The sequence below is a fragment of the Cynara cardunculus genome, unplaced genomic scaffold (genome assembly GCF_001531365.2).
Source record: "Cynara cardunculus var. scolymus isolate 2C unplaced genomic scaffold, CcrdV1 Un_Scaffold_4422, whole genome shotgun sequence".
Classification (NCBI taxonomy): Eukaryota; Viridiplantae; Streptophyta; class Magnoliopsida; order Asterales; family Asteraceae; genus Cynara; species Cynara cardunculus.
The window spans coordinates 10,352-30,000 of NW_020201892.1; the positions used below are offsets into that span (position 1 = coordinate 10,352).

The 19,649-nt window shown below is 33.9% G+C and overlaps 1 protein-coding gene across 1 annotated transcript; it reads right to left on the minus strand.

Moving 5' to 3' along the window:
* Positions 1 to 503: 503 nt before the first annotated feature.
* Positions 504 to 16,662, minus strand: LOC112504039 (agamous-like MADS-box protein AGL11). Its single transcript, XM_025108010.1, has 7 exons — positions 16,478 to 16,662; positions 5,974 to 6,055; positions 5,262 to 5,323; positions 4,312 to 4,411; positions 3,653 to 3,694; positions 3,523 to 3,564; positions 504 to 674 (listed from the first exon to the last, which is right to left on the minus strand). Exons 1-7 carry the CDS (start codon positions 16,657 to 16,659, stop codon positions 504 to 506), a joined length of 681 nt encoding a protein of 226 aa, XP_024963778.1. The 5' UTR covers positions 16,660 to 16,662.
* Positions 16,663 to 19,649: the final 2,987 nt, after the last annotated feature.

Consider the following 19,649-nt stretch of genomic DNA (forward strand, 5'->3'; position numbering starts at 1 on the left):
GAGAGATCAAGATGGACCAACTCCCAAGTGACATGCAGTTGTGCTATTTCGTGATAAAATTCAGTTCAAGATTTATATCAAATCCCATTTCGCAATATGTGTTAGAAACTTATTAGAACATCAAATCTCGTGCAAACAAAGGAGTTAACAACAACACACATGAAAAAAGACGTACTTAATCCCATGGGCATCATCGATGATCGAAACAAACATGAAAACACCGTCACAAATGTCACACACCAAGTATATCATCCACCAGACCTTTATTCCACACAAGTAATGCAATATACTACCATAGCAATCATCATCATCATCATCTGTGTTCCCATTCCCAATATCACCTGATGATCAAAATCATTTCGTTAAAAGAAGACAAAATGTCATCAAGATTCAAGAGCTGACCAAAGGTTCATTGGTACAATGTTATCCAGGGTACATAAAAGTATCATAAATATGAAAAAGAAAGATTCAAAAACTCGTAATTTAGTTAGATATGCATATGCCTACCCAAGGTGAAGAGAATGCTTCTGAGGAATGGAGTATGCAGATGGAGCATCCTCCATAGGCTCCATTATATTCAGTTGAAGTGCATTCCTAGCCAAGTACGCCTGTAACGCGTTATACTCATGTCCCGTGTTCACATTTAGCTGTTGTACCCTCTCGCTCTCTGCAATCTGCACTCATAAAAGATGCACACGATACTCACCCAATAGGTTAGCCTTAGTTTACCACATTTATAAACCTAAAAACCATACATACATATATATATATATATATATATACACACACACACAAACGTAGGGGGACTTTCTTTTGAGAATCCATGAAATTGTGATAACCTTGAAAACTTGTGCATTATGTGTTATTTCATATTATCTTTTTTCATATAAGACTAGGATATAGTATATTGATTAACATATATTGTTTCACATGTGCTCGGTTCACAATGTGAACCTTTTTGACGTATTTGTGAAACATAAAATACACATAAAAAAGTTTCACGTTGTGAAAAAAATACATATAAAACAAATACAGTGTGAAACAAATATATGTTAAACAATACATTATATAGTATGTCTAGATAGAAAAAAATAACATATGATGCACAAATTCTCAAGGTTATCACAATTTAATGAGTTCTCAAATGATAAGCCCCCAGATTATATATATATATATATATATATATGGACAGGTTTTAAACGAGAACACTAACTATTTAAGAAAACAAGAAAAAGATCGTTAAGACATAAAACCAAATATGATTCACGTACAAAATCATACATGATTCACGTACAAAATCATACATGATTCACATATATAGATATATATTCAGGTACAAAATCATACAGGTTCAAAAGTCGTCCGCATCCATTTTTTTGATGTTAATGTAAAATCGCATGTGATTTTGTACATGAATGATTTTTTTTCTTTTTTTCTTAAATAGTTAGTGTTCTCGTTTGAATCTCCCCCCCTCTATGTATATATATATATATATATAGAGAGAGAGAGAGAGAGAGAGGGGGGGGAGACGTTTCAAATGCAACTCATCACATGTGTACAACCAATGCAACCCAATCAATTGAGATATTTATGGAAATGATGAGAGTTCTTTATTATGATTTGAATATTTATGGAAGATAACTATGACTTATTAATTATGATCAATACTTTATATTAGAAAATAATCAAAACTTTTATGAAATCACATATTCATCAAATTAAATGGACGGTTGAAATTGAGTTGTATAAGTTGTACAAATATAAGGGTTTGCATAATAACTTATATATATATATATATATATATATAAATATATATGTTGGTTATTATACAACCCTTTACATTTGTACAACCAATACAACTCAATCTCAACCGTCCATTTAATTTGATGAATATGTGATTTCATAGAAGTTTTGATTATTTTCTAATATAAAATATTGATCATAATTAATTAACCATATTCATCTTCCATAAATATTCAAATCATAATAAATAAACTCTAATCATTTCTATAAATATCTCAATTAATTGGGTTGTATTGGTTTTACAAATAGACATGGTTGAATTTGAAATATACCATATATATATATATATATATATATATATATATATGTGGAAGGTTTCAAACGAAACTCCCCTATTCTACGAAAATATAAGAACACTTCTGGTACTCCAAATTAATTAACACATAATGGAAATTATAAAAAAATAAAAATTAGTATTATTCATGATTTTTTATTATCTTATATTTGTCCCTATCCTTTAAATGTTGTTAGTAAACTTATTATATCGATGTCTTCGTTGTCGATAATGACGTGATAATGTTATGATAAAGATATGATTTTCCAATGATAATAATGTGATAATACTTTATAAATTTAAGATTTTTTATGACATGATTTTATTGTGATAATGATATGATAATTATGTGGTTTTGTTGTGATAACGATGTAATAATCGAAAATCAGTGATGATCACGTCTACAATCATCACTTTGTTTGTTTATTATTTGATTTTGTTGTGATAATAATTTGATATGATTATATTATATGTACATGATTTTAGGGATAAGGAAGTCACCAAGATTACAGATAAATACGAACTCATATGATTATCCTTAATTATTTACTTTATTTTCTTTTAATTTTAGTTATGGGTTAAATAATTTGGAGACTTATAAAATGCTCTCGCATTTTCGTAAAGAAGTGTGATCTTATTTGAACCTCTATCTATACATACATACATACATACATACATACACACACACATATATATATATAGCCTACTTATAAGTAGCGTCTAGGAGGGATAAAATGTATGCAGACTTATTCCGTACATCGTATCCCCGTCCCAAAAGGATAGAGTGATTTGTGCAAAAGTGTGGGCAGAAAGATTTTAAGAACAAGATAGTGTGATTTGTGCAAAAGTCTGAGCAGAAAATATATTAAGAACAATATTGATATATAGTATAACAAAGGCTTTAAAGGACACCTAGGATGTTTGATGCTTGTGATAGAGTACTTTATAAAATTTAATGTTATTGCCAGACTATAAAACTTTCTATTTAAAAGGGTTACAATAAATTTATAGAATGATTTTAGACGTTTTAACAAGTTTTTTAGGACGCCTTTGAAATTAAGTGTCGTATTTCATGTATTTTATTTTGAGAAGTGTCCTATAAACCTTTTTTTTCAGAACACTTGTGTATAAGACACTTTTTTCAAATAGTGTCAAAATAGTTAATATGACAATTTATTTTATAAAGGTACTAAAAAACTTGTTGAAACACCTAAAAATGTCATATAAACTTATTGTAACACTTTTTTATCGGACCATTTTGGTCCTATAAACTTTTCTATGAAGTATTTTATTAAGATGCTTAGAAAGACGTCATATAAAACCAAATTTGCCCTACTATAAATACCCGGCTATAAAATCTACGCAAGGCTATTGATTTATGAAATTTCATGCAAAAAAATGCTTAATTATGGTAATTCTTACAAGGAACGATAACTTACTTGTACCTTTGAGCGTAGGAATGCATTGTGATGTTCCAGCTCGATTTCCTGTTATAATCAACAAGAAAACAAAAGAAATTCAAGTAGGAAATGGATCATTTGAGAAAGGAAAATGGTAAACACAATATACAGGTACCCTTTTCTGCAAGTTTTCAGTTTCAGCAAGTATCATGTCATGCTGCTCAAAGAAAAAAGAAAACACACCGGTAAGAAAATGAGATACAAATATATATATATATAGGGTATATTTCTTTTACAACCTTATGCATTTGTACAACCTTTGCAACCCAATTAATTGAGATATTTATAGAAATGATTGGAGTTCATTTATTATGATTTGATTATTTATGGAATATGAATAGAGTTTATTAATTATGATTAATACTTTATATTAGGAAACAATTAATTGATTAAAAATTGAATGGTTGAGATGAAGGTTGTATAGGGTGTAGGAATGGCAAATGGTGTAGAATAACATCCCTCTATATATATATATATATAAGACGGGTTTGGTTGATAACCTCATATATATATATATATATATATATATATATATATGTTAACAGAGGTTCGGTTGATAACCTCATTTCCATTGCGAACTAGCCATGTGTAGGGACATACATAACGAAAATGTTGTACAAAATTCACGGCCATTCAGGATGAATATGGACAGGTGGCGTGCTCTCAGAGGTTCCTGGTTGGCAATGGAAATGCAATTCTCAACCGAAATTTCCTCTATGCATATATATGTATTACAAACATCTCTGTGTATCTATACATTTATGATTCTTCTACCTTCTTGGACCTGATCCTTGAAATCCCTCTCTCAAGCCTGGTCTCCAACTGCTTCAGCTCCTTCACATTTAAACAGCCCAAGCCTTCACCCATGAGATGCCTGAAGTAAAACATAACAAAAGGGTAAAAGGAATCATCCTGTCATGTTTTTATCGATATCAAATATAATTGAATGCTTGTTTGGTAGGTTTTTCGTTAAGTTAATCCTCCATGGATAAAGTTGTTTGTAGATTGTCTATATTGATTGGAAATTGAAGGTTTTTATTTGGGTGAGTTTTTTTAATAAATGGAAGGAACGTGTTTTTTCTATTGGGAGGGACAAATTAAAAAAATTAAAAACTTGTCTTTATACATAAAGGTCCTCCTCGAAACTTACTGAATATGCCATTTTTTATACCATTAATTACGCTACTACCAAATATATATAGTTGATCAAATAAATTGTGAGTTCCATTAAATTGCTAATAAACAAGCTTCTGTTGATTATAAATGACACCCCATTCCAAAGTAATCAACAATTAACTCTTGCAAAAATAATTACTCAAGTTAGCATAAAGGTTGGTGAAGGGCTATTCTGAACTATCTGGATAAGCTCATTGTGGAATCATTGTATCTTAAACCTGATCTCTGTGATCATACTTTCAAGAGTCTGTACTTTCGTCATAACAACCTCTTGTGTCCTTGTTAGCTTTGTTTGTTGTGCCAAAATAATTTTGAGAACCTTGTTTTGGACAACAGCATTTTCACTCTGCCAGTTTAGAGTGGCTAACTTAACGAACCACGAAATCTTACATAGAGTAGGATATGAAAAAAAGGTAACATGTATGTATGTATACTTATCTCTACAATAAGTAGTGGAAAATGGTTTTCTATAGATCATGATGTAAACAAAGATCATTCGGATACTTATATACGTTTGCTGAAAATTGGGTGATCGTAGATCAATTCACCTGTTAGTATTTTGAAGCATTTGTATCTGCTGACGGAGTTTCTTCGACTCCTGTTGATAGAACTGTATTCACCAAAAATGAAGTCGATTATTGATCTTTAATGCAACATAATACCTATAATATTTAGTACACGTCATGATCGTTTGAATATTTCTTTTTTGTTGAGATGATATCGCCACCAAACACTTGACTGTGACTTGCTAATCGTAAAGCCAACTATCCCAACATGATCATGATGTATATCCCAATCTGAAGTAGAGTCTTGGAATGATAAAAATGTACACAAACATTTCCTCACTTTCAATTAGAAAGTTCGTTTTTATATTTGTGAACACCATCGACTTGAAAAATGTTTTGAAAAGGTCAGAAGATCTTGGAAAGTTATTAAAAAGCAAGAGCCATTGGAAAAAAAGAAAATGTCAGATCAGAGTTTGTACCAGAAAACAAGGTTGTTTACCAACACAAATTAGATAAGCATCGACCCGAGTAAGAACGTGGTCCAGGTAAAGGTGGGTAAGCGGAGGCTGAACACAGTTGTTTAGACCGAGTAAAAAATAACCTCTTCATTACTGGGTCAAGGTATTTATTTGGTAAGAGTGTATTGGTAAACTAGCTGAATGAATCAGCAGTCGGTAAGCAGCAGTATCATGCACAAAGGGCACTTCCTAACTACCTGTACAAAAGAAAAAGAAGAAATGAGAAGACCTCTTACTTGTGCATTAATTTCTTGAGATGACCAAGTGTTTGGTGTACTTGAAGTTGCCTTCTTGTATCTCTCAATAGTTGACTTTATGCTGCAAAACAAAGAGAAACAAAAACTAGTTATGAATGAAACTTTTATGCCTAAATTATTTGGTTTATAGATTTTGATAAAATTCCTTTCCGAGTTCGAAAAAGGTGGCTAGATGCCAATATTGCGGGTCATGGGTATCAGATCCCTCTTGTTTTTCATTTCGTTATGAAAATTTTGATCTACATTATGTTGGAAATTTGCTATGATTTAAATATGTTTATCTTTGCTTGTGGGCGTCATGAATGTACCTAGAGGCGAATTCGACAACATAGATCTGGCATTTTGTAAGGACTAGTAGTCGTTACCATATTAGTAGATGGGGTGCTCAATAGGGATCATTTTGGAGCTATATATCGATTGTTGTGTACTCTAATTGGTCAGTGTTGGTTTTAAATCTGGGTACCATTACCTCTCGTAATCTACTGATTTGTTACCATATCTGGTTCATATATCTATTTTGTTCTAGTGACATCCATCCTCGAGGTTCTTATGGATATAATTACTAATTAGAATGGAAATGATAAAAGAGTTGTTTATCACATAAGGCCATAAGGCAGTGACACCAGTGGTGTCCAATTCATATAGAGTAGGTTGCAAGGGACATCAAGGAGCAAATCGAACAACGGAAGCAAAGCAAACAGAAACGAACGTGGGTGCCAAGCGGCCCAACCCGCATCCAAACCGCCTAGGCGTTTGGATGGTTTCTCGCTCGGGCGGGTAGCCTGCTGACACCCTGCATGATGGACGTTTAGTCCACTGTTTTGGTCCTTCAGTGTCCTCGATTCTAAGGTTGGCATATGGGTGAACATGCACGCAACTAGCCTTTGCATGCATACACAACCGACCCATGATGATTCCTTTCCTTATCCTCACCGGCCAATGACTCTTTCCCTCATTCTTTCCTTTATTTTGATTATTCTTTTGCAGTCTAGTTTAATTACAATTGTTAGACAATAAATTTTTTCCTAGCTTAGATTATAAATAAGGTTTGATTTCTTCATAGTTAATCAAGTTTTTATCAATTAATATTATTCTTATCCTTGAGAGTTTTCAAGTTTTTCTTGAGTTTTACTACTCATAATTATCATCCTAAAGAGTTTAGATGGTTGTTGATCCTTCCGCAAATGTACATTGCGTCAGTTGGTAGCAGAGTAAGATTCGCCTGTCCTATTCACTAACTATGGCTATTACCACGTCTCTAGACAATCTGACGATGACTGTCCATCATTGCGTTGCTCGACTCGACAACAACCCTTGCCCGAGAAGAGAATGACGTGAAGGGTCGAATAGTGCTCCGCCAGTCAACTACCATAACTGGATCAACCTATCCAGTTCTGAATCTGAAAAGGAGGAATCATAACCGAACAACCCAAAAATAAATGACCACAATTACTAGATGAAAGCGGACATCCTTTTTTTTCTATGCAATTATGGGAGTAGAAGAATTTGTAGATTGACAAATTGAAGTAGATCGATACTTCAATGTCATGCAGATTCACGAGAGCAAACAGAAAAAGATGGTTGTTTTCCGTTTTAAAAGCACCACCACCGTTTGGTGGGATAAACTCGTAGTACAAAGACAGTGGCAACAAAAACGACCAGTGTCATCATGGAGAAGAAGGAAGAAGCTCATGTGAGAACATTTCCTATCGGAAGATTATGAGCAGATTCTATACAAGATGTACCTCAAGTGCAACTAAGGTACGACATCTGTAATTGATTACACCAGATAGTTCCTACTGTTATCCAAATGGAATGAAATCGAAGAATTGGAAGGTCCAACGGTTGCTCGTTATATCAACGTTTTAAAGTCAACAACCCAAGACCAAAATCGGACTATAAACCATGTGGACCGTCACAGAATCTTCAAGCTTGGCACTAAAACTGAAGTTAATGGAAAGATCTGTATGTACTTCAACTTATGTCGATAAAAGAAAAGGAGTCACAACTCCCTGAGACACCAACAACTCTTCACGAACCAACACCGGTGGTTATAGTAGTGAACCACAAGGAAAGACGACTCCTCCTAAACCCCCCAATCCATACGCCAAGACAATAGGTCTCAAGTTTTACCGATGCGGACAATCGGGTCATAGATCCAATGAATGTACTAACAGGAGGACGGTTGGGTTAGTAAAAGGCGATGAAAGAGGGGATGATGAAGATTATGATGGTGTCAAGTTTGCCAAAGAGGATTTCCAAGAGAAGATCAACATCGTACTCCTTTCATTCAAAGAAGAGGGTCAAAGGAAGAATCTTTTAGTCCCATTACTCCGTTCATAAAAAAAGTATGTAACCTCATCATTGATAATGGAAGTTGTGAAAACGTTGTGTCTTAAAAGTTGGTCGATCATCTTAACCTACCTACTCAACCCCATGAGATTCGTTATTCTATTGGATAGGACAAGAAAGGCTCGCAAGTTATAGTCACAGTCGGGTACCCACATCGATCATAAAGCATTATCAAGAGGAGGTCCTATGTGATGTCCTTGACATGGATGCATGTCACATCCTATTGGGCCAACCTTGGCAATTTGATCACAACATCACTTATAAGGGGCGATAAAATATCATGTTATTTCGTCAAGGTGACCGAAAGATCGCTATGCACCTATTAGTAGTTTTGAAAAAAATCTCCGACAAAAAAAGCGATAACTTTCTCATCATGACTACTAGCAAGCAAGAGATGGAAGAAGATGCAAAGAAAGTTGAAGTCTTTTACCCTATTGTCGTCAAAGGGTTAATGAGTGTAGAAAACGTCAAGACCGACTTCCAAAGGAAGTAAACGAGATGCTAGAAGATTTCAAAGAACTAGTTGTGAATGGCTTGCCTTCCGAACTACCACCCACGAGGGACATTCAACATCAAATTAATTTGATTCTGGAGCCAGCCTATAGAATTTTCCCTATTATTGGATGAGCCATAATGAGAAAGAGATCCTAAAAGGGAAAGTCGAAGACTTGCTACGGAAAGGCTTCATACGAGAAAGCATGAGTCCCTATGTCGTACCGTACTCTTAGTGCCAAAAAAGAACAATCAATAAAGGATGTGTATCGATAATAGAGCCATTAATGAGGTCACCATAAAGTATCGGTTCCCCATTCCATGATTGGAAGTCATGCTTGATGAGCTATTATGTTCCACCATATTCTCTAAGATCGATCTTAGAAGCAGCTATCATCATATTCGTATTCGACCAAGTAATGAATGGAAAACCGCGTTCAAGACATCATTCGGGCTTTACGAGTGGTTAGTCATATCATTCGGTACATCTAATGCACCAAGCACTTTCATGAGAACTATTAATCAGGTACTACACCTTTTCATTGGAACTTTTGTATTCGTTAACTTTTACGATATCTTCATCTATAGCCGAGAAAAAACCGAGCATCTCGATCGTCTTCGCCAAGTCTTAATGACCCTACAAGAGAACAAGCTTTATGTCAACTTAAAAAAGTGTACTTTCTACACCGACAATATTTTATTCCTTGATTTTATAATCGTAGAAAACAGTATCGAAGTGGATGAAGAAAAGGTAAAAGCCATTCGAGAATGGCTGACCCCTTAAACGGTCAACGATGTCTATAGTTTCCATGGTTTAGCCACCTTCTATCGGAGGTTTGTCTGGAATTTCAGTACCGTCACCGCTCAGATCACAGAATTCCTAAAAAAAGGTAAGTTCCAATGTGATGTACCGCAATCACAAGATTTTTGAAGAAACTTAGTACCGCACCCGTTCTAGCATTACCCGACTTCGAAAAGATTTTTGAAGTAGAATGTGATGTAAGTGGAGCACATATAACCAAGAGTTCTATGAGATGGTTCGAGCCTTACGACTTGGGAGCACTGCTTGGTTCAAAAGGGTCATTTGTCTTGTTTAATGACCATAAAGCTCTAAAAGTTCACCAATAGCCAGAAACGATCAACGAGATACACGCCTATACCAATCTCTGAAGACATATGGCAAGACCTTTCTATGGATTTCGTACTAGGCCTTCCCCGTACTTAAAGGGGGGTGTATTTGATATTTGTTGTAGTTGATCACTTCTCAAAAATGAGCCATTTTATCGCTTTCAAGAAGACTGCTGATGCAAGTAACGTCGCTAGACTTTTCTTCAAAGAAGTGGTACGTCTACGTGGTGTCCCAGAAACAATCAATTATGATCGAGACAACAAATTTCTCAGCCACTTTTGGATCATTCTTTGGCGAATGTTTGGGACGACTCTCAAGAAAAGTAGCACCACTCACCCCAAACCAACAGCTAAACAAAAGTCCCTAACCATTAACCAAACTTTGGGAAACATGCTTCAAAGCATGTGCGGTGACAATCCAAAGCAATGGGACGTGGACTTAGCACAAATCGAGTTCGCTTACAATAGTACCTTTCACACTGCCACCGGTTACTCTCTTTTTTCATTGGTCTATACTTTAACTCCGAGGCATGTGGTCGATTTGGTCAAACTACCTCGAGACCTCAGAATTTACATAGCAGCTGGAAATATCGCAAAGGAAATTCAAGCGACAAAAGAGGCTATCAAAGCTCAACTTGAGGCAACCAACTTAAAGAATAAAGCAACAGCTGACAAACACCGCGGGAAGAAGATCTTCCACGAAGGAAGCGAAGTGATGGTCTTTCCCCGAAAGGACCGATTCCTAGTCGATACTTACGGAAAGCTCCAACCAAAAAAATACGAACCGTTTAGAAGTGCAAAGAAGATTAACGACAATGCATAATTCGTCACCCTTCCCGACTCATTGCACGTCTCAAATACTTTCAACATCGCCGGCATCTACGATTACGATGAGGATGATGCATTTTCTTTAGAAGAGAACTCGAGGTCGAGTTCTTCTGAATTGGAGGAGACTGATATAGCAAAGGTTTCAAGGGACATCCAAGAGGAAATCTAACAATGGAAGTAAAGCTGGCGGTGACAAGCGGCCAACCCACGTCCAAACCGCCTAGTCGTCTGGATGTTTTCTTGCTCAGGCGGATACCATGCGGCTACACCCGCATGAGGGACGCTTAGTCCACTGTTTTGGTCCTTCGATGCCCTTGATTCCGTGGCTGCCATGTGGGTAAAAATGCATGCAACTCGCCCATGCATGCACACACAACCGACCCATGATTCCTTTCCTTATCGTCAGCGGCGCGCCCTTGACTCTTTCCTTCATTCTTTCCTTTATTTTGATTATTTTTTGTCTGTCATAGTTTAATTACGATTGTTAGATGGTAATCTTTTTCCTTAACTTAGACTATAAATAGGGTTTGATTTCTTCATTGTAAGCAAGTTTTTATGAATTAATACAATTTTCTCCTCGAGAGTTTTCAAGTTTTTCTTAAGTTGTACTACTCGTAATTCTCATCCCAAAAGGGTTTAGATGTTTGTCGATCCTTCTGCAAATCTATGTTGTGTCACCAAGGCATTACGAAACTTTGTATTACCATTGTCCACTTCTCATTCGATCATATTTTGGTACCAAAGCACGTAAACGCACATCATATTTTTATTGTGTGATATTTTACGTTTTGAAACATATACGATTTGGTTTGTGTTTACGAAAAATGGCATACCGAATATGCTATTTGGTTTGTAGTTTAATTTGGACTCTAAACCATATACGCACCCTAGTCTCAGCGGTGTCATCATCAAACAACATTCTACCTTTCTGGTAAGTCCCTATCACTACCACTAAACCAAGTAGCATTCACAACCTCACAATCCATCCATATAAATGTGCCGGAGCTGAGTGAGGTTTCTTTGAATGGCTAAATGGACTTCAGTGGCATCGATCTACAACTGGATTCACGCATGGAAGTAATTGGTTTTGCCAGAGATAAAGAGTCTTTAAGCTCCCTTCTTTTATCAAGTTTCAAGTCTGCAATTTATGGCTCTTTTCATCAATGTTCAGTGTTTATTTTTTGTTCAATGGCATCTTGTCTTCTTCCAGTTCTACCATAAAAGAGTTTATTAACATCTATGTAATAAAAAAATAAGTCTATTAATGCAAAAGAGAAGAGGCTGTTCTAAATATAGGTTTTAAGTTTTAGGAACCACAACGTTTTCTTATACATTGTTTAAGACAGCAAGTATGTACATATATGATATATATATATATATAATTATATGTTTTTATTGTAACTCAATGATATTATGCAATATAAAAAAGAAGAAACACAAATATATTGATATATGAACATTACAAAAAGATATAAAACTTGATACACAAAAAAGACCCTAAAAGAAGTGAATCTTTTTTTAAAATAGCATTGGCTATTTGGCTTGGCTGCACCTCGTATTAAACAGACACCTTGATATGTAAATGCAAAAGGAAGTATTATGCATGAAACGTTAACATAAAAACACTTGTGTATTGAGTGTATATACATACACACATATACGTATATATAGGAAAGAGTTCAAACGAGAACACCTTCATTTTACGAGAACGCGAAAACACCATTTTACTATAGACAATCACATGTGATACTATTATTCTATCACATACGATGCACATGTGATGCTAAACCAGAGACGCGAGTGATTTTCAATGCGATCTTGGTTGCGGGTCAAGTCACCTTACACCACTAAGCCTCCTCACAAGTATTACCATATGTGATAAGGTTGTTGTTGATATGATACTCTCATCCATCATGACCATCATATGTGATGCTAAATCATAGAAGCAGACAACCTTTGGCACGACCTAAGTCGTAGAACACGTCGTCAGCACATCACATGGTCCCCTCACACGTATTATCACATTTGATAAGGATGTTCTCGCATTTTCGTAAAATGAAGGTGTTCTCGTTTGAACCTCCACCTATATGTGTGTGTGTGCGCACACACACGCATATATATATATATATATACATATAGAATCCAATTCAAATGAAAACTACAAATGTTTTTAAGAATCATGTAACTAATTTATTAATGTATACACAATGATGAATAGTCATTGAGAGATTAATTGACGATACACATATTTTAATGAAATGTATATAGTGTATAGATGAAGAATCGTGTGAAAAGGGAAGTTATAGAGAGAATGTTACGAGGAAGTAAGAACCCTAAATCACTTTAGTTTCATGTCCACCCATTAATTGTGTTTTGTATAGGAATTAATCTGGTGCATCTTAGTATTGACATTCAATTATGATTGATCCATGAGTGAAAATATATTCTTACATTTCTCACTATAACTTCCTTTCTCATTAGAACCTAACCCATAGTGCATATTATGAATGGCTAGAAGATTATAAAATTAGTTTTTTGGTTTTCAAATTATTTGCAGTTTTTTACGTAAACATCCCATAGTGCATATTTAATGCATATTTGAGGAGAAAGATTTCTAGTGAGAAATGTAAGAAATGATGAAAGTTATCCTTATTTTATGAATTTTTTCACGTTATATTTTGTGAATATGGTGAAGGTGACGAGACCCAATGTCTACCTTTACCTGTTTCTATGTATCCAATCACTTTCATATCATGATATAAGGGTACCTTCAAAATTTATTATGTGAATTTTATATTTCTCACACTTTTCATGAAAATGACATTACTAATCGGAATCCAACCATATATATATATATATATATATATATATATATATATATGGGTTCATTCAAGGGAGAACTGATTAGTTTGTGATAATTGTAAGGTCCAATCTCAAACACAAATCAATTGATAAATTAGGAAACTAATAGTTTGGGTACTTTGACTTAAAAATTATAATTAAAAGGTATTTTAGGTATTTTAATTTTTTTTTATCTCTCCTCTCTCTCTCTCTCTCTCTCTCCCCTACCTCCGTCCTCCGATAAACACCATGTGATATCCAAAATACACCAAGATACATAATGTGATACCCAAAATACATACAATGTGATACTCAAAACACACCAAGTAAACTTTGAGACCACTGTGATACCAGGTGTTGGGAATGCTCACAGGTGGGTGCTTAGTGGTCGATCATTGGAGACGGCGTCTTAGTTAGACAAGATGGCCGGAGGAGGTCACTGAAGTGGTGGTGGGTGCCGGAGAAGGCCACCGGATTTGGTCCTCATGTGTCCGTGTGTGTGTGTATATATATATATATTAAAATAATTAAACAAATTAAAGTGAATTGGAATATTAAACTAATTAAAGTAAATTAGATAATCAAAACAATTTATTAATTACTCTTTGTTTTATTTTAGTAAATAACATTAACTATCTAAAATGATTGATTCATATTGAAACTCATAATTACCACAAACTATGTAGTTCTCAAATCATAGACATATATATATATATATATATATATGTATAGTCTTTTTATTTTCAGTAAGTTAGAAATAGATGTTTATTTATGTGTTTAGAGGGTGCATATATATGATGTGTACAACTTCTATATATCTTGCCAAAATTGGAAAAACAAAGACGATTGACAGAAATGGCAAAGACTTGAGAAATTATGATTTACTTTTTATGTTTCCAATACAAAGTTTGAGCATACCATACATGCATGGATTGTGTGTATCCAATGTTTGTGAAAAAGCAAAAGCCATTCTAATGCTAGTGGTTTCAGTCATGGTGCTACTCAGAGTTTACTTGCACCGAAATAGAAAGTGCAGGAACCCTCTACGACACCCCTCTCCGTTTGCAACTTCAATTCTGTTTCTGAAGTATGCAATAGAATCATCAAACTCATGATTCTCTAAAAGATACACTCCTCATACAACATTATGGTAATTTTACAACCAACCACTAGGAGTAGGATATAAAGTAATTTTCTTTAAAAAAATATAACATGGTCATTGGATCAGGTTGAGAGAAAATCATCTATACAAAAATAATTGAAAATGTTTCCTAGTTTTTATTCATAGATTTTATACACGTGCAGTGTATATACCAGAGAAAATTACTTTATACACATATGCATATCGTACAAATGAGCAGGTTTATTAGAAATGTTTTCTCAGTTTTTCATTTTTATGATTTTTCCTCTAAACCTGATTCCGTGATCATATATATCACATGCATAACATATAAATAACTTTATACTTTTATATTCAATTATATGCCAAAATGCTTATTTGTCTCATGGAAAAACAACATCGTCGTTTTCTTGTACTATAATTTGGCTTTGTTAATATTCTTTTAGGTTACAAATTTACAGATTCTTTGGCATGCCTAAACAATATATATATATATATATATATATATATATATATGAGATATATTTTAAATGCAACCATGTTCATTTGTAAAACCAATGCAACTCAATTAATTGAGATAATATTTATGGAAATAATGAAAGTTCATTTATTATGATTTGAATATTTATGAAAGATGACTATAATTCATTAATGTATATATATATATAGAGAGGTTGGTTATTATACAACTCTTGACATTTGTGTAACCAATACAACCCAATCTCAACCATCCTCATTTCAAATGATTAATATGTGATTTTATAGAAGTTTTTATTGTTTCCTAATATAAAGTATCGATCATAATTAATGAACCATATTAATTTTCCATAAATATTCAAATCATAATAAATGAACTCTCATCATTTCCATAAATATCTCAATATATTGGGTTGCATTAGTTGTACAAATGCGATGTGTTGTATTTGAAATAAACTCTCTCTCTCTCTCTCTCTCTCTATATATATATATATATATATATATATATATATGGGGATGGATAAAATACAAGACAAACTATTTGTACAAATCTTGAAAACCATCGATTTCAAAATAATATTTTAGTTTATAAGACCAGACAAAAATATGTCATATTTAAAAGTAATACAATAGATTTATAGGATACCTTTAGGTACTTGTCATTTTAATTATTTTATATGCAATTATTTGGAAAATGTCTCCTATAACACTAGTATCTTATAAAACATGGGCTGATAGGGCATTTCTCGGAATTGTGTTACAAAATAAATAATACAACATTTTATTATTAAAACGTTCCTAAAAAACTTGTTAAATTTCTGAAAACGTCATGTTTATGACACGTTTAAATATGACATTATAGTTTTGTACCATAAACTTTATTCATCTATTAGGATGCTTAAACATTTTGAAGGTAATATAAATTTAATTTTATTGTAGTGTATTTATCCCAGAGATAGTTGAATCCAATTAAGTTCATACTCAAGAATACTAAGTGCATTGAGACCATGTCAAGAAAATGAGAGCAATTAATTTTCTTATATATGGATTAATCCATTAATCATTTATCGATGGATCGAACTATATCATGAAACTTCATATAGAATCCTCTGATCTATTGTTGCATTTATAACGATTTGTTAATTACGTTCATTTAAAAATATAACTAAGGCCATTTACTTTCTAAGGGATGGGTTATTGTATATAAAGGAAAACCCGAAAGGTAATGTTATTGAGAATGTTTACTTGTTATTGGCATACTCGTAGACTCTTCCACGGCTCGAGAAGACGATTAGAGTGATTTCAGCATCACAAAGAACCGAGAGCTCGTAAGCCTTCTTCAAAAGTCCGTTTCTCCTCTTGCAGAAAGTGACCTGCCGATTTGTGTTGTTTTCGATCCTTTTGATCTCAATCTTTCCTCTACCCATGATCTTGCTTCGCGTCTACACATAAACCAAACGTCAATTTACTGTACGACCCTTTACGACATCGATCTTTCATGACAAAAATATCGCATTCTTGAACTTCAAAAAAGATCTTTCATCCAAAAACGATTTTATATTTGAATTAATCTAGTATAATTAAGTAAGCAAGAAATGAATTGTCTTTAATGCTAACCTTGACAAGAATTATAACTCTTTTCTGTTAAGAAATCATATGATTTATGAATTTAACTATGTAATTGCAGTTATCACATACCGAAAACAATTTTTTTTAAAAAATACTATGTCAATTTGGGATTTGAAAAATATAATCTTGGATCATTTTTTAAAACAAAAGAAGCAATATTATATATAATATATATATATATATATAGATACACACATATATATATACTATATATATATATATGTATATGTAGGTATGTATATACATACACATACACATACACATACACATACACATACACATACGTATGTATATAATGATATTCTTTCAAGGAATTTTATTGGAATTTAACACCTAAAAACTCTAGGAGGTGGTAGATCTTGAAGGATTTCATACCCAGAATCATGGTAGCAATCAAAAAGCATAAAAGAAAAGAAATAATAAACCAAAAGAAAAACTTTTCAAAACATGTGAAACCCTAACTCGTACGAATTATAACACACACTAATGTAAATGAGCAAAAAGGACTTAACAAGAACATCCACAAGAACACTAACCTCATCAACCCAAGAAACAAGTTTCCCTTCCTCCATTTATGATTTTTAATTTATTTGATCAATACCAACTTCATACGATTTATACCTCGTTATATATATATATATATATATATAACTCTTTACTTTTTTTTTCTTTTACTTTTTCAATACCATCACACACACACACACACACACACACACACACTCTCTCTCTCTCTCTCTCTATACATATATATAGACACAAATATATACATGTTTGTAAGTATACGTGTGCGTGTTTAGATGAAGATAGATGAATCTGATACAAGATGTAAATGGTAAAAAGATGAAGGTGAGTGAGTACCTTTGAAGAAGGGAGAGCACACGTTTCAAGAACTCTTTCTTAGTCTTGAAGACGGAGAGAGAGAGAGAGATAAAAAAATTACGGAAACCCTACTTATTCTTTTGTTTGCCCATCCATCGTCTCATCATGGTGTCGCCCTATACAAAGTCAGAGAGAGAGAGAGAGAGAGAGAGAGAGAGAGAGAGAGAGAGAGAGAGAGCTGGCTGGGACAAGGACAATTGCCATATTTGATGTACAAAACGTTGGTTGTCCAGAAAAGCAATGCAGGAAGAACTCCTACCATAAACTGATAAGTGAAGTTGCGTTTCTCAATTTACTCTTCTGCCCTTCACCTTTTCTGCTAATTACCAAAAAAACCCACTAAGTTATGCATGCGCATCATACATTAGTTTTCATAAGTATAGGACCTCGTGTGGTTTTCTACTTACATTAATTAGTTTTCATAACATATAATTTGGTGGGTTATTCTATATAAGTTGTGGATTCGTACAATGCAGCGGGATATAACATTTCATTGTAGATCAACAACACAAAACTAATGTGAAAAATGTAAATCAAATTATGTTTATACGAAATTAATGTTAAAATCAAAGTTAAATAAATTACATACACATTTTGTAGAAGAAGGCATAGCATAATGATGTGAATTGTGATAATAATACACATTTTGTACAAACCCAAGTTGAATCTTTCCATTTCTGTAGCCTTATTCTTGTCCCCTGAAACCAAGTTAAATTATATGTACCAACATTGTTGAAACTGAAAGATGGAAAGAGAACTTCAAGTTTCCCCGTTAAAAGTTCGAATTGCACTCTTTTATAGTTTTTATGTCATTTCTAAATATATAGATTATAGGAGGAAAAAAAGGAAGGCATAAAAGACGAGATATGGCTTTAGCAAGCATTAATATTCTGTTATACCTTGTTTTCGAATATATGATGATTTCTCTCATAAAATGGCTTGGAAGGCTAAACAAAAGACACTCACAATTTGGACACATGGTTGAAGATTGCCATGGATATTGCTTAAGGACTTCACAATCTTCATGGGATGTCTATAAACAAAAGCAACGGGATTCCAATATTCAAATTTTCCAAAAGAAGAACTGTTTTTATTTTCATCTACCACATCAGGCTAAGGGGAGTACTTCCAAAACCAAAACTAATATGAGTTAATTAGATCAACTGAATTCTCAGTTATCATGAGATAAGTAAACTAATTACATACAAAAAGAGTAATCAAAAGGAATCAACCAAAATACCTTGGTTGATTCAATAGGGGAGTATGTCTGCAAATGTGTCCACGGTCTTGTACAATCTATTAAATTTATGTTGAATTTTAATGTACATGGTTTTATAGTTTGATGAATCTAAGGTATGGCTATATTTGATCTTAGCTTGGCTAGCTCCATGGCGGCGAACTCTTAAAAGAACAACATACGAATACCTGACTGCATTAGGGATAACATTGAAGGGGGTGTTATAAAGTTGCAACAAACAAAATTACTCCTTTCAAAATACAAAAAATATCACACTTGCTTCTGGATAGATGTGTGGGACAGAGGGCTCGTGGTACCTGCTGCCCACCCTTCCTCCTCTGCTTTGAGAACCGTGTGAACRGAGAGTGGGCAGAAGGGAAGGAGGTCCTCATACGGAGTCGCACACTTACTTGAGCAGTGCGGGAGACTGGGGAATGGGTCGAGTAAAGTCCCCTGGGGCCGGAAAAATCACAGAGACGTACTGATACGATAGGGCTTTGATTGGTATTTTTTTTTCTTAGTGATTGTAAAGGAGGGCGCTTGGCTATGTTATAGAAAGGGAAGGCAGAGGCATCGAATGGCGAAGAGAGGCGGCTCGGCAGGGAAGGAATGGGAAATCGTCAAAGATGACTTCTTTGTTGTCGAAACGAAGGGCTAAATAGCACCAGTGAT